Genomic DNA, 14,010 nt, shown 5'->3' with positions numbered 1-14,010 from the left:
CTTTGCAACACATCCTTCATCTGCCCTGTGAGCACAATGGAAAAAAAGTAGGATTTCTTCTTCATTCTGTTGGGGTACCTGGAACACATATAACTCTTCCTCTTGTCTTAAGCTAATAAGATTTGCCTAAATTGTTTTGCTAGTTATCAGCCCAAACATATAGCTAATTTTCCTTTCCTTTGTACTGTGGGCTTTTTATTAAAGCCTGGAAAATAGCTACTTGCCAAGGGCTGCTAATGAGAGAAAATGAATTCTTTGTATCCTGTGGTTCCATACAGCGCCAGGCACATAGTAGGTGCTTAGGAAACATTTGTTGGCTGACTAATCAGTAGTAAAAAAAAAATGCCCATTAAATCTCCCCACACACAAATAAATTCTCTTTAGTGAAATAATATAGCACAGTAGAATATTGTCTGGCTTTGGAATCAAGAAAACCTGAATTGAAGTGTTGCTTCTGACAAATACTAGCTGTGTGACATTTAACCTTTCAGTGTCCCTGGGCAATTCACTAAGACTGTAAGTTATAGTTGAATTGCTGTTCTGCATTATTGCAGGGAATTTCCAAATGGGGTGTTCCATACATAGAGAAACCACAAGTCTGGGCGGGCAATAAATAAATAATTTTATTTTTATATGATAGTCTTTTCCCAATAGTAACTCCAACCAACCTACCAACCACCACCCTCCATTGTAACAGAGAAAAACAGTTTAGCAAATAAAAGCAAACAAAAACCAATCTGTAGACTTGCTGCCGTGTAACATCCAATCTCAATAATTCACATCTTGGCTAAGTAGAGATACCATTCATTGTCTATTCTCCTGAACTCAGAATTACTGAGTCCAAATTTCTTTTAATATTTTTTCATTTGCATTATTTTGGTCAGACCCATTTAATTTCCTTTACTCTTTTTGTGATGCAGGAGAGTCACTGTCTCCTAAGGTTTCCCCCTTCACTCTGCTTGCCGAATGGCTTTCTGTGAAATTCCTCCCAACCCTTTGTCTAACCTTTGCCACCATAGTGTAATCTCCGTTTTTTCTTCCTTCTGAGACAAATAACACTTCCTATTCCCTTCCCCACAAAAAATAACTAAACTAAAATCCAAGAAAAACCTAAAGAAAATCATCAACATTTGAGGAGTTAACCTGATAGCCTGACAATCACCTCAGCATAAGCCGATCATTTTGCCACACATGGCTGGAATGGTAAGGAAATGGGACACTTGGTCACTGACTGGGTGCTCTGTGCAGTTCCCATTCCTGAAATCTGAGTTGGCTGCTGACATAACTTGGCCAAAAAACCCATTTTCACTTCCATGTTGAGCTTCGTTAGCTAAATCGTGGATTTTTGGCTGGCTCGCCGGGACCAACCTTATAAGAAGAAGTAGATCCAATTTCCTGCTCGTGGTAATTTTAATATTTCCTGAAATAGCAGGAAACATTAATTTTGCATTGGGCCCAGGAGTCTCGGGAAGAAGGAATTGTAGGCACAAACCTTGTTTAAAAAAAAAAATTAAATAAAACTAATGGCAGAATAAGCCCACTGAGAGACATGGGGACAGAGCTGGTGTCCTAGGAGAGAAAAGGGTCTTGGTTTCAGAAGGACAAATACCTTCTCTCAGGTTTTTCTTTCCTATAGCACCATAGCTGGTTATTAATATGTATGATGGGTATTTTGTTCAAACATTATAAATCTAGGCTGAGGTCTAGTGTTGGGGTTTTCCTTTATAGCTCTCATTCTTCTGCCCAGAATTATCTCATTTTGATCAGGAAACTTTGCATAAAAATCATACACAGAGCTCCAATTTCCATTCTATAAATATTAAAAGGGGGTTAAGTATTACAGTTTCTCTTTCAGGTCCCGGTGGGAGGAGGAAAGTTAGCCTTCTAATCAGGGCCCTATAATAATGTTCTTTTCATTCACAAGCCAAAAGGTAAACAAAACATTGTCCTTTCCCCTTAATATGGTAATACTTAGTGAAGTAAACCAAATATAATGGAACAAAAGAAAATTCATAGAGCACTTGGTTGTTTTATGAAGTATATACTAAAATGAGCCATTCTACCTGTTATCTGGATTGTTATGGATGACTTGGGGGGATTATTTTTATAATCTTTTTTATGTCTGTCTTATTTTTGTATCTCCATTTCAAATGGAATCAACAAGTATTAATTAAAAATTTACCATATGCAAATACTGTACCATTTCCAAATATATCTCTTTATTCTTCTGTGTTAGGAACCATCCTTTGTAATAAATTATCTTAAAAAGAGAGAATTTTGATGTGGTGATGAATTTTGTTGATTTTTTTCCCTTCTTACTCCTTAAAAATGTCTTTGTTATAAGGAATGACTCGTTGGGAGGAGGACAGAAAAGGATGGGGATGGGATGAGAAATACAGATGATATAAAAAACAAAAATATGAATAAAAAATGTATAAATAAAGAAAAAAATGAAAGTGAAAAATAATTGTTCATTAAAACTAGTCAACATTTCATCCATGTCTGGCTTTAGCTGTTATCCTTTAACTCTTCAAAGAAAAGAAGGAAGTACTTTTTTCTCAATTTTTATTCCCCAGGAGACACATTTGACATGATATTTACAAAGAAGTCAGTTTCAGTTTTTTTTCTTTTCCATTAATATTATTGCCCTTGTATATATTTTTCCTTGGTTTTGCTTATTTTACATTGCATTAGTTCATATACTCCTTTATGGGGCTTATTTTTAAAGAAACAGTCCCCCACCTCACTTTTACCATAGAGAAGACTACTACTAAATGATCTAAAAAGTCCATGCTGAGACCATCAGTCTTTCATCAGACAGTGGATAGGGAAAATCCTTTTTTTTCTCTTTCTCCTCCCTCCCGCCAATAGTATTTTATTTTTTTAAATACATGCAAAGATAGTTTTCAACATTCACCTTTGCAAAACCATGTGTTGCAAATTTTTCTCCCTCTCCTCTCCTGTCCCCTCCTAAGAAAGCAAGCAATCTGATATATTAAATATATGCGATTCTTCTGAACATATTTTCACGTTTGCCATGCTGCACAAGAAAAAAAATCAGATTAAAAGGAAAAAATACAAGAAGGGAATAAACCAAGCAAACAACCCTAAAAAAAAAAAAAAAAAAGTGAAAATACTATGCTTTGATCCACATTCAGTCAGTCTCCATAGTTGTGTCTCTGGATGAGATGACATTTTCCATTGCAAAGCTCTTTGGAATTGCCTTGAATCATCTCCTTGTTGAAAAGAGATCCTCTTTTTCAACTGCTTCTTTTTACAGAGAAGGAAACTGAGGTCCAGAAAAGGCAAGTAATTGAACCAAAGTCACTCTGCTAGTTGAATGGAAGAAAGAATTCTAGCCCAGCTCCCTCAACTTAAAGTACTCTTTTCCACCAGGTGTACTCCTTCATTTAAAAACTATTTTTTTTTTTTTAATGATCAGAAAAAGAGACGAGAATTAAAAACAAAACCAAACCAAACCCAAACCACCAGTTTTTCAGTTGCTATTGTTGGGTCTCCATTTTGTTAGAGATAAATTTGAATTCCCCTGGAAAGGTAGATTAGCGTGTGCATTTCATTCTTTCAGCTGGAGCTGTTTGCTGATTGCCCCCAGCTCTACTATTGTATGTCTTGATGGCCGGCAAATGTGCTAATTAAGTGCTCTTTTTTTCCCCCTCTCTCTCGGATTTCAGGAAGCCTGCCATATGAATATAAAATAGTGATTGCTGGGAATCATGAACTGACATTTGACAAGGAATTCATGGCTGACCTTGTTAAACAAGACTACTACCGTTTTCCTTCAGTGTCCAAATTGAAACCAGAGGACTTTGACAATGTTCAGTCGCTCCTGACAAACAGTATTTACTTGCAAGATTCGGAGGTAACAGTGAAAGGGTTCAGAATATACGGGGCTCCATGGTAAGTGTTAATTTGAACATATTTTCCCTTCCCCCACTCCACCCTCCATTAGCTCGGCTAGGAGAAGCTTGAATCCCAGACTGGTATTTTGGACGAGCCCAGGCTTTCGTTTATAGGGCAAAGAGGAACTGTAGTTAATACCATATCTTTTAATAAAATATACGGTGCTGCTGCCGGAGAACACCGAAGCCTTTGTTTTAATTTGGGAAGGAAAAGATTTTATGTGGCAAGATCCGAAGATTGGGGGCCCCGTCTGGGTGAGTTGGTTTTAGGCTTTGATGAGTGGAAGAGGCAGATGGGCCTCCAGTAAGATGGAGGTGATAGACGCTCCTCCTAGTTTGTTGAATGATTTGGTGAAAGGTCCGTGACTTTCCTTTCTTACAGTAGCTACCGTTCTAAAGCTTTCACGCAATTTATTTGGCTGCATCTTTTTTTTTTTAATGAAGATTGTTCTTGAAGGTCTGAACCAGTTGCCCTTTCTCTTTTTGAGATTTATGAAATGTAAACAGAAAATCTCAACTCAAGACCAGAAAGGCACCGTGGTGAACTTTCCGAGGCTCACCTAACCCTTCCTAGATCCAGAGATATGGGGCTCAATTTAGACATTTAGGCTGTCCATGGGTACCTCCAGTTTTGAGGGACCTTGAAGGTTTGAAAGGGGCTCAAAAGGTTTGGTGTTTTTTAGGTCACATTCCAGAATTTTATTTTGCCCTTTGACCCTAAAGGAAGCTGGGTAGGAATAGTATTGATCACAGGGTTGGAGCTGGAAAAGTGAGCACCATCCTAGATTGTTTTTGGCAGAACTGAACTAACTTCATTTACTAAGAGTATCATAATTACATATACAGCGAATGAATGAATGATATTTTCCCCTAAATGAAAGGTTTGTAACTGATTTGTACCCCTGGCACCTAGTTGGTTCTTAATAAATGCTTATTTATTGATTGAATTTATTTTACATGAAAAATGTCAGGAAGGAAATAGATGCTATTATTATTCTCAGTGTAGTTATTAGAACCAGAAGCAACAGCTAGTCCTACTTGTCTCGGTCTTGCTCTCCTTCCATTTATGTTTGTACAAGAATGGAGTACCATGGAGCGTCAAGGACAAGAGACTAGGTAGCAAAAATGACTGCACTGAAGGATCATGCCGGGATGGTCTTTGCAGAAAAGTTCCTGTGGATTCTTCATGAATTGTGAATGTCACCAACCTTTACATTCTGCAAAATCTCTTGCTGGACTGAGGTTTTTTTACAGACTTTGATGGCAACTTATGAGAATTCTGGTGTATTTTTTCATTTGACCAAGAACATAGTTGTTGAGAAAAAAAAATAGTTTGCTGTTACTAAAAGACACTTAGGAGGGAACCTGGAAATTTAGGTTGTAGTCCTGACTGCTACTAAGCCTTTGTTGGATTAAGTCAGTTCATTTTTCAGAGTCTAGATTTTCTTCTTCTATATAATGAAGACATGGGAACAGATGGTTTCTAAGTGCAGTGCATCAAAGGGTGTGTTAATAAATGTTTAACAACTGACTCCTCGCGCTCCCCCCAAAAAAAATTTAGGGAGGACATACTTTTAAGTTTAATCTCCCTGTTACACTTTCTTAAGTTTAGAAAAACAACCCCTGTTGTGTAGTTTGTCATTTTCTAAAATATAAATACTCTCAATATTTTAACCAGCTCTCATTTAAGAACCCTTCTCTCAAAGTGGGTGGGCAGTCATTGGAGATGGTTGGGTTCATATAAAAGCTGGATAACCCTTTGATTTGAGTTGGCTCCAGCAAACCCGTGCATGTATCTTAAGAATTTTATAATTAAAACTTCTGTTGGGCTTATGGTTGAAGAACAGAAGACGTTGGGGGCAAAAAAGAAATCATGAAGTATTTGAAAGATTGTCATTGGGAATTGGGCTTTTTTTTTTTTTTCACTTGACCTTCTCTAAGACCATGGAGCAATAAGGCAGAGGGCAAGATGCAGAGAGGTAGCTTTAAGCTTGTTGCAAGGAAACACTTGTGATAATTAGAGGATAATTGGCAGCTATGAGAAATGTTGGGTTACATTGAGAGGTCCAGGTTGGACTAGGTAGCCACTGGGCTGCCTTCTCCCTCTGGGATTCTCTGAAACAGGACTTTGGGTTTCCCTGGGATCACAGATGCCACTGGCTTTGCAACTTTAGATAAATCACTTATGTTCTCTGTGTCTCCTGGATATAATAATCCATATTCTCTGCAAATTCCAAAGATCGTGTGAGGATTGAAATCAGAGATGTATATGCTCAAAAGCTTTGAAAAGGATCCTAGCTCCATAATTGATCTATTATCTTCAAACTCAAATACATAGTCTTCTATTTGGATGGCTAGGTGACACAATGGTTGCAGCACTTGCTCTGGAGTCAGGAGGACCTAACTTCAAATTCAGTCTCAGACACTTACTAGCTGTGTGATTCTGAACAAGTCACTTAACCTTGACTGTCTCCAAAAAAAGAGAAATAGTAAGAAAGAAAGGAAGGAAGGGAGAGAAAAAGAAAGAAAAAGGAGAGCAGAACAAAGGAAGGGGGAGAGAGGAAGAGAGAAAGAGAGAGAGAGAAAGAGAGACAGAGAGAGAGAGAGAGACAGAGAGAGAGAGAAAGGAAGGATGGAGCTCACTACAAATATTGTTATCTGAAAACAAATGTGTTGGGGATGAAAACAGAAGCAGAGTTACAGAATTATAAAATGTTAGTGTTCAAAGTGACATGGATTTAAATCCAACTTGGTCAACTACTTTCTGTGTGACTATGGCAAGACACAATAACAGCTGCCTTTGGTGAGGGGTTGTGAAGACCTAGAAAGATGTCATCTGGAAAGCTCTTTGAGGACCTTCAAGTAAAATCAATATCAGTTTCATTTGTTAATAAAAAAAATTAAATTCTATTGTCTCTGACTGATTGCAGTTTTCCTTTCTGCAAACTTCCCCAGGTTGGCTCCTTTTCTCAGATTGGATTCTAACCCTTCCCCCTCTTCAGATCACTGAAATTCACTTCTGGGCAAATAAAAACAACAGTAATAACAGCTGTCATTTATATAGCACTTTAAGGCTTGCAAAGCATGCAAAAAAATTAATTCTCACATCTCTGAGCAGCAGGTTCTAGTATAATCCTCATTTTACAGATGAGGAAACTGAGGCAGTCAGAAGCTAAAGGATTTGCCCAGGGTCCCTCAGCTAGTAAATATCTGAGTTTTCCTGGATGTCATCATCATCCCCTTAAGATATGCCATTCTTAAGATGAATGAGACTGATTTACACATATTTCTGATAGTCTTTCCAGAGAAAAAGTTCTCATTCGCTGATCCAGCAAGTGGTTTTAATTTAAAAAGTGAGATCGAGCTCTGAATAACAGCTGTGATGTTGAGAGTTTCTAGCCTGTCAGAGGTTTCTTAGAAATAATTGTCATCAGACTGGGGAAATAGTTTTAACTCGTGTGTTTAAAAAATGTAAATTGTCATTTGGTATATAGGTAAAGGAAAGAAGGATCAGCCCATATACGTTACATGTGTATGACTTGTGGTGGATCTGAAAGCTTTCTAAAGACCGGGGAGAATTCCAGGAGTGCCATCTAACTTGCTATTTAGCAAAAATTTTATGGAGAAAATAACTTCGAACACACAGGAGCAGGCCGGGTTGCGTACAATCAGAGCGTGTCATGGGGCATAGCGACTATGTCTGAGATCCAAAGAATTTGGATTAGCCTGGTGGATCTAGAAGGAGCCCATGGGATTGATTTGGATGCTCTGAGAGGGACGCCTGGCTCCTCAAGGTGACCAGAGCTACCTTCTGAAATCATGGCTCGAGTGCTCCCACCATAGGCTCTACAGGCTGATTCTGTGGCAATCCTGGGCATCCCTTTTCCTTATTGCCCTTCGAAGATCCTTGAAAAAAGACACAATGGCAAGTGGTCTGGAACTTATTCCAGTAGAGTGCAAGGTCCTTGAGGGTAATGAATGATTTGGGTTATTTTTTTCTCATGATTCTTCTTGTTTCCCTTATACATAACAGAACCAGAAGGAAACTTAGCACATAAAATGTCAGAACTAAGAACAAGGAATATCAGAGCTGAAAGGATCCTTAGAACATAAAATATCAGAGTTAGAAGGGATTCTAGAACACACACATGTCAGCAATGGAAGGGATCTTAGAACTGGGAATACCAGACATGGAAGGTATCCTAGAATGGCAGAGCTAGAAAGAATCCTAGGATATAAAATGTGACCCAAAACAGAGAATGTCAGAGCTAGCAGGGACCCTAGAACATAGACTGTCAAGAGTTGGAAGGGACTTTAAAGCACAAGAATATCAAAACACGTGAAGATGATAGAATTTAGAGCTAGCTAAGGAACACGGAGCACAATTACTCCAGATCCTTTATTTTACAGAAAGAAAGTCCTAAGGAAAATGACTGCTCTAAGCTCTTAAAGGTATCTAATAGGCAAACTGGAAATCAAATCCAAACTAATCCGATAACCATTTATTAAATGCCCACTGTATGTGCCAGTTCTTCTGCTCCCAAACCACTTTTCTTTTACTACATTGTCCTGCCACCCAGACCTTTAAGAGTTTAGTCATTTAACCTAAGCCCAATCTAAACCCCCATTCAATCTAAACCTCTTATTTTATTTTTTCAAAAATTTTATTGATATTTTTGTTTTATTTCCAAATATATTTCTCCCCTTCCAGTGAGCCATCCCTTATAACAAAGAATTTTTAAAAGGAAGAAAAAAACCAATCTCTAAAACTGACCAACATACGTCTCACAGCATAATTAAAGTCATATCCTCTTATGTGCTCCTATATCTACAAGGCAGGAAGGGAAGTCTATTTTCTCATCTGCTCTATGGACTGAGACTTGGTCATAAAAATTACAATGTTTAGGGGTTTTTTTGGGTGGAGGGGGACAGGGAGGAGTGATTGTTCTATTTGCATCTATCCACACTTATAATGTTTGACCCAGCATTTCTTCAGACACCCAAAATGGAACTAAACGCTTCCTTATTTCATGTCTGTCTGTTTACTGTACCTCTTAAGCGCCAACATAGCAAATGGCAGACCTGGAACACAGTCCCAGATCTTCCCGATACAAGTCCAAGATCTTTCCTACTGTGACATGCTGTAATCGGTCGTATGCTTCTGAGCTACAATTAAAATAAATTAAAAAAAGAAACTCACTCCCCTAGCAGAAATAAGAATATTTTTTGGCGGGATCCTGCCCCTTTTCCCTTTTCAAACAGAAACACAAAATGACCTTCCGTAGCTTTTAATGAACACTAGTGGGGTTTTCCAATCCCTAGGCATTTGATCTATAGGGTGATAGAGAGATTCGGGAACAAGCAGCTTACTTTCGCATGTATCCGAGTGGCCCTGGGTTTAATTTGTTTGATTTAGTGACCCTGGAAAGAAGGGTCTTTGCTTCTGCAGCAAGAAATACAGCCTGGCAATAGTGAGGGAGCCCAATTCTGAAATGACCAAAAAGCTGCCACAGAATGACTGGTGGCTTTCATTGGCGAAAGAGGCAAAAGCTGGGTTCCCTCTCTTTGTCCCCCTCCACCCCTAGCTCTGTATTCTGAAAAATCCCCGGTCATTCCATCTCTTGATATCATTTTGTATGCATTTATTTTCATCGTAGGAGCCGAAACTGTGACTGCCAGCCAGCTCCTTGGTGGCGTTCATAATTATGTTTGCCTACAAATAGCTCTAAGGTTGTTAGTGTCTACCCATTCTGATCAGCGCGTACATTCGGTCTTGGTGTCTATCCTGTCACAAAAGCATCCGGCATTTTTATTTCCAATTATAAGTTCTGTAATGCATCATAGATTTTGCTGACAGTCTTCAAGCTCTCGAAATCGCAAGCAAATTAACAGCCGATATCGAGTGTGGGAATAGGAAAACCAATTGACAGCTCCCAGAATGGGATGGAGATGGGGTTCCCAGCCGAGGAGGCTCATTTATTTTATTTTCATACTTTTACTTTGTAATTAACTGGGCCTTTAGAACAAGAAACAGTCTCAACGGCAGCAGCAGCAGCAGTAGCAGCGACATCTCCACATTCAGCAAAACCCCCAAAGTTCTCGGTCTCCGTGCGCACCCGAGGAGCCTGGAAAAAACAATATTGGTTCTGTACCAGGCTCTCAGGAATTCCGGCATTTATTCAGTAGGAGAAGTCAGCAGTTCAGAAAGGGACTGGCAGAGAAAGGTCTTCTGTCTCTGTGTTAAGCAAATAGGTCCTGGTCTTTTTACATGGTCCCGCTTAAAAGGTGCAGGCTCCCATTTCATTTTCCTTGGCACTGGGCCTTAGCCTCTCCCATTATGAAGCCCATGCCCAGTTTCCTCATCTCTCGAATTCTGGGGTTTGTTTACATTTTTTACCTCTTTCGGAATGCCTCCACTGCTGGCGGCTCTGAAACCCACAGGGAGTCAGATTCCCTTTTTGATTTTGAACAGCCCCCTGTTTATTGGGGGTAGGAGGGGAGGGGAAGCAAAAAAGCAAGACTGATCGGTTTCCCTCTCCCCTGCTCCTATTGATGTCTGGATTGGTAAATCCCCTTTCTCGATGCATATTTAGGCAGAAATGGAGCCGTTGTGGTTACAGAAACCACCTTCGTCCTGTAGCCAATTCGTGATTGAAAGAAGAGTCCAGATGTAGCCTTGATTTTATTCGAAGGTCATGCCTGTGGTGAACAAGAATCCAGGGTCCGTTTCTCATCTTGACCACCCAGAATTGTTAGAACTTGTGGAAGGACAGATTTCAGTTCAGTGTGTACACACACACACACACACACACACACACACACACACACACAAGCTGGGGGCGGGGAGAGAGAGAGAGAGAAAGAGAAAGAGGAAGAGAGAGAGAGAAACAGAGAGAGAGAGGAAGAGAAGGGGGGAGAAAGAGAGAGAGGAAGAAAGAGAGAGAGAGAGAGAGAAAAAGAGTAAGAGAGAGAGAGAGAGAAGAGAGAGAGAGAGGAAGAAAGAGAGAGAAAGAGAGGAAGAGAGAGAGAGAGAAGAGAGAGAGTAAGAGAGAGAGAGAGAGGGAAAGAGAGAGAGAGAGAGAAAAAGAGAGAGAGAGAGAGAGAGAAGAGAGAGAGAATAAGAGAGAGAGAGAGGAAAAGAGAGAGAGAGAGAGAGAGAGAGAGAGAGAGAGAGAGAGAGAGGAGAAGAAGAATTGTGATATTTTCCACTCTAGGCATTTACTAGTTGTGGGACCCATAGTCCTTATCATATCAGAGTCTCAGTTTCCTAAACTAAAAAATGAGTGTGTTAGACTTCATGACCTTAACGGTGTTTTCAGTTCCAATCCTATGAATCTATGACTTTCCCAATGGTTGGAGCTCTCTTGAAATGAATGAATTGTCCTGGAGAGAAAGGATCTCCCTTTATTAGAGAATCTAAAGAAATAGGGACGGTGGTATAGGGTGGACTATTGGTTATAGTGAGCTATTCAGATATCTAGACAGCCACAGTGGTCCTTTCCAATTGTGAGAGTCTTTGATCCAGAGAAAGGACATAAAGATGTACATGGTTTCTTGAGATAGTATCATTTAGTGAGTTTCAGATCTAAGTCATGAAGTGAGAAAATTTTGTAGTGAATGATAGTAACAAAGATAGGAAAAAGGTTTAATTTGGCTGTTGGTGAATAAAATATTTTACTGCAGAGACAGAGTTTTCTCTCTCTTCTCTGTCTTTCTCCTTTTCAAATCCCTCTTTTTCTCTCATCTTTTTCCTTCTCCTTCCTCTCTTTCTTTTTTTCTCTTTCTCCATTTCTCTTCTGTCTTTCTTATCTCTCTGCCTCCCTTCTCTTCTTTCTCTCTCCTTTTTCTCCTATTTTCTTTCTCTCCCCCTCTCTCTCCCACGCCCTCCCATTAATACATTTTGCTCCAACACAGTAGACATTTACCAACCAATGTTCAAGCGATTCCCCTCTGTTCCCCCCACAAAAATGCTTACCTTATCACTTATTGACAGAAAGGAAGGATACGTCCTTTTGCTTAGACAGAACAGCACTAACTTTGGAGAGAATATTTTTCATGGTGAAAGTTTTGCTTATCAACGTGCCCCCAAAGTGAGGTCATTGCTTCTCTCCCGGTTGGCCCTAGTCCAAAGTGGCAAATGCTTTGCCAGTCTAGATGCACTTGGTTCCATGTGGTTTCCCTTCACTGAAGCACAATGAGCAAATCAGATCGCAGCTCCTGGGCACCAGCACCCAGAAGGAAGTGCAGGCAGTGTGTGCTGCTGAAGGCAGGGCCTGGCACTCTCCCAGCAGGCTTAGGCATGAAGAAGGCTTGGAGCTATGTACAGTTCTCCTTCCCCTATGCCGGAGCTCCAGTAGTTTTCCTTTTGTCTTTTATTCCACGGGAAACTTGGAGGGCATTTTCCATTGTATAAAAACCTGCTGCTTGCTGGAGACAGAAGGAAGAATGCCAAAGACAATGTGGTTGATAAAGTTAGATTAGACATGATTTAAGCACCTGGTCACCCCCTCAAAATTATTTCTATTTGGAGGTCAAATATGGAAATGGAATAGCAGAATTGAGGGACCAGCTGGTGGGGCTATGGGTAGAATGCTGGACCCAGAGTCCCAAGGACCCTTGGTCAGTTGTTTATAAGCTGTGGGATCCTGGGCAAGTTATTTACCTTCTCCCTGACTCATTTTTCTCATCTGTAAAATAGGGGTCATAATAGCACCAAGGATGCTGTGAGGATCAAATAATATTTGATGTAAAATAATATAAATAATATTTGAGATTCAAATAACATTCATTAAGCACTTAGCACATCCCCGACATATAGGAAATACTTAATAAAGATCAGCTACGTACATACACACTCACACAGTGAATAAAAGGAATATTGGGGACAGGGTCTATATATTTGATGTGAAATGTTCAAGATAAAACATTGACCAGGAAATTACTTATAAATTCTAGGAACTTAGAGTGAGTAGAGTAAATCTAATTAGAAGAAAGGATGGTGGGAGCCATTGGGGAGCAGAGAAAGCAAGCCAGAGAGCTAAATGACTCATCAAGAATCCTGAGAGTATCCATTGGACCCTGAATTCTAAAAACATGGATCTGGTATCCATCTTAGGGTAGATAGCAAATAGCAAAAATAATTTGCATGATTTGTTAATATTGGGTAATAAGGTGTGGAGGAAACAGGCAAGGTAAGGGAAATGGGACTGGGAAACCAATCCACCAGTAAGTAAGGCCAGATCAGAGGAAGTGGTTAAGAACAAGTCTAAATAAGTATCTGTTTGGAATAAGATTACCCAAGAGAGCCTATGAAAATATTGGCAGGATTAATTGGTTGGGCCAGACTGTCTCAGACCTGACGCTTTTGCAAAAGTGTGTCGAGTATGGATCTCATTAAATAAGGAGTAGGGTAGGAATTATTGATGAATCAACAATAAATCAACAGCGAAGAAAAACTAAGGAAGACCAAAACTGGGTTTGCCAGGGAGAAGAAAGACCAGAGGTGCAGTATTACTTTTCCATTTTTCTGAGTAATGGGGTGATCAGTACTCTTCTGTATGATGAACCCCTTCTATATGAAAAAAAAAAAACCTAAGTGATTGCAATGTCTGAGTGGCTAGCTAAATGCAGACAATTACTTTCATCTCTGTAGCTAGACTTAGATATTGAAATTCTGGGATGTCACAGCTTTCCTGCTGAATCTGATCAGGTGGGTCTGCTTTTTGAGCCACACAGAAGCCTTGCCATCACCAATTTTCAGAGGGCAAAGTGCTATGGATAAAAGAAGCTAGCTCTGCCACGTACATCCCTCTGTGAATTTTAATTTGGCCCTTCTGGACCTCAGTTTCTTCATCTGTAAAATAAACAGTAAGTTAACTCTTAAATCCCTTTTGGTTCTAAACTTATCGTCTTATAATTGCCCCTATCAGAAATGGCATGTACTTTTTAGTTGAATTAATTTGAAAAGGAACAGATAAAATCCCAATTTGGGATATCTGAACCTCTGGGATCACAGATGGATAGCTGAAAGTGAACTCAGAAGCTATCTAGTGTTCCTCAGTATATTTTTGGGTTTTTATTTTCATTTTAA

General features: G+C 39.6%; 1 protein-coding gene and 1 long non-coding RNA gene across 4 annotated transcripts in view; one reads left to right on the top strand and one right to left on the bottom strand.

Moving 5' to 3' along the window:
* The window catches only part of MPPED2 (metallophosphoesterase domain containing 2), a 202,578-nt gene that overhangs the window by 107,301 nt on the left and 81,267 nt on the right, over positions 1–14,010 (top strand). For all 3 annotated transcript variants that reach the window (XM_051966094.1, XM_051966095.1, XM_051966096.1), the window contains exon 4: positions 3,693–3,918. In XM_051966094.1, coding sequence (XP_051822054.1) covers positions 3,693–3,918 — 226 coding nt within the window. The remainder of the gene's footprint in view (positions 1–3,692; positions 3,919–14,010) is intronic.
* LOC127541038 (uncharacterized) lies at positions 8,563–12,132 on the bottom strand. Its single transcript, XR_007948355.1, has 2 exons — positions 11,896–12,132; positions 8,563–10,045 (listed from the first exon to the last, which is right to left on the bottom strand). It is a non-coding gene; the product is annotated as an uncharacterized LOC127541038 (long non-coding RNA).

This window comes from Antechinus flavipes, chromosome 6, assembly GCF_016432865.1.
Source record: "Antechinus flavipes isolate AdamAnt ecotype Samford, QLD, Australia chromosome 6, AdamAnt_v2, whole genome shotgun sequence".
Classification (NCBI taxonomy): Eukaryota; Metazoa; Chordata; class Mammalia; order Dasyuromorphia; family Dasyuridae; genus Antechinus; species Antechinus flavipes.
Note: the sequence above shows the minus strand (reverse complement) of the source record. Positions and strands in the feature narration are given on the sequence as shown.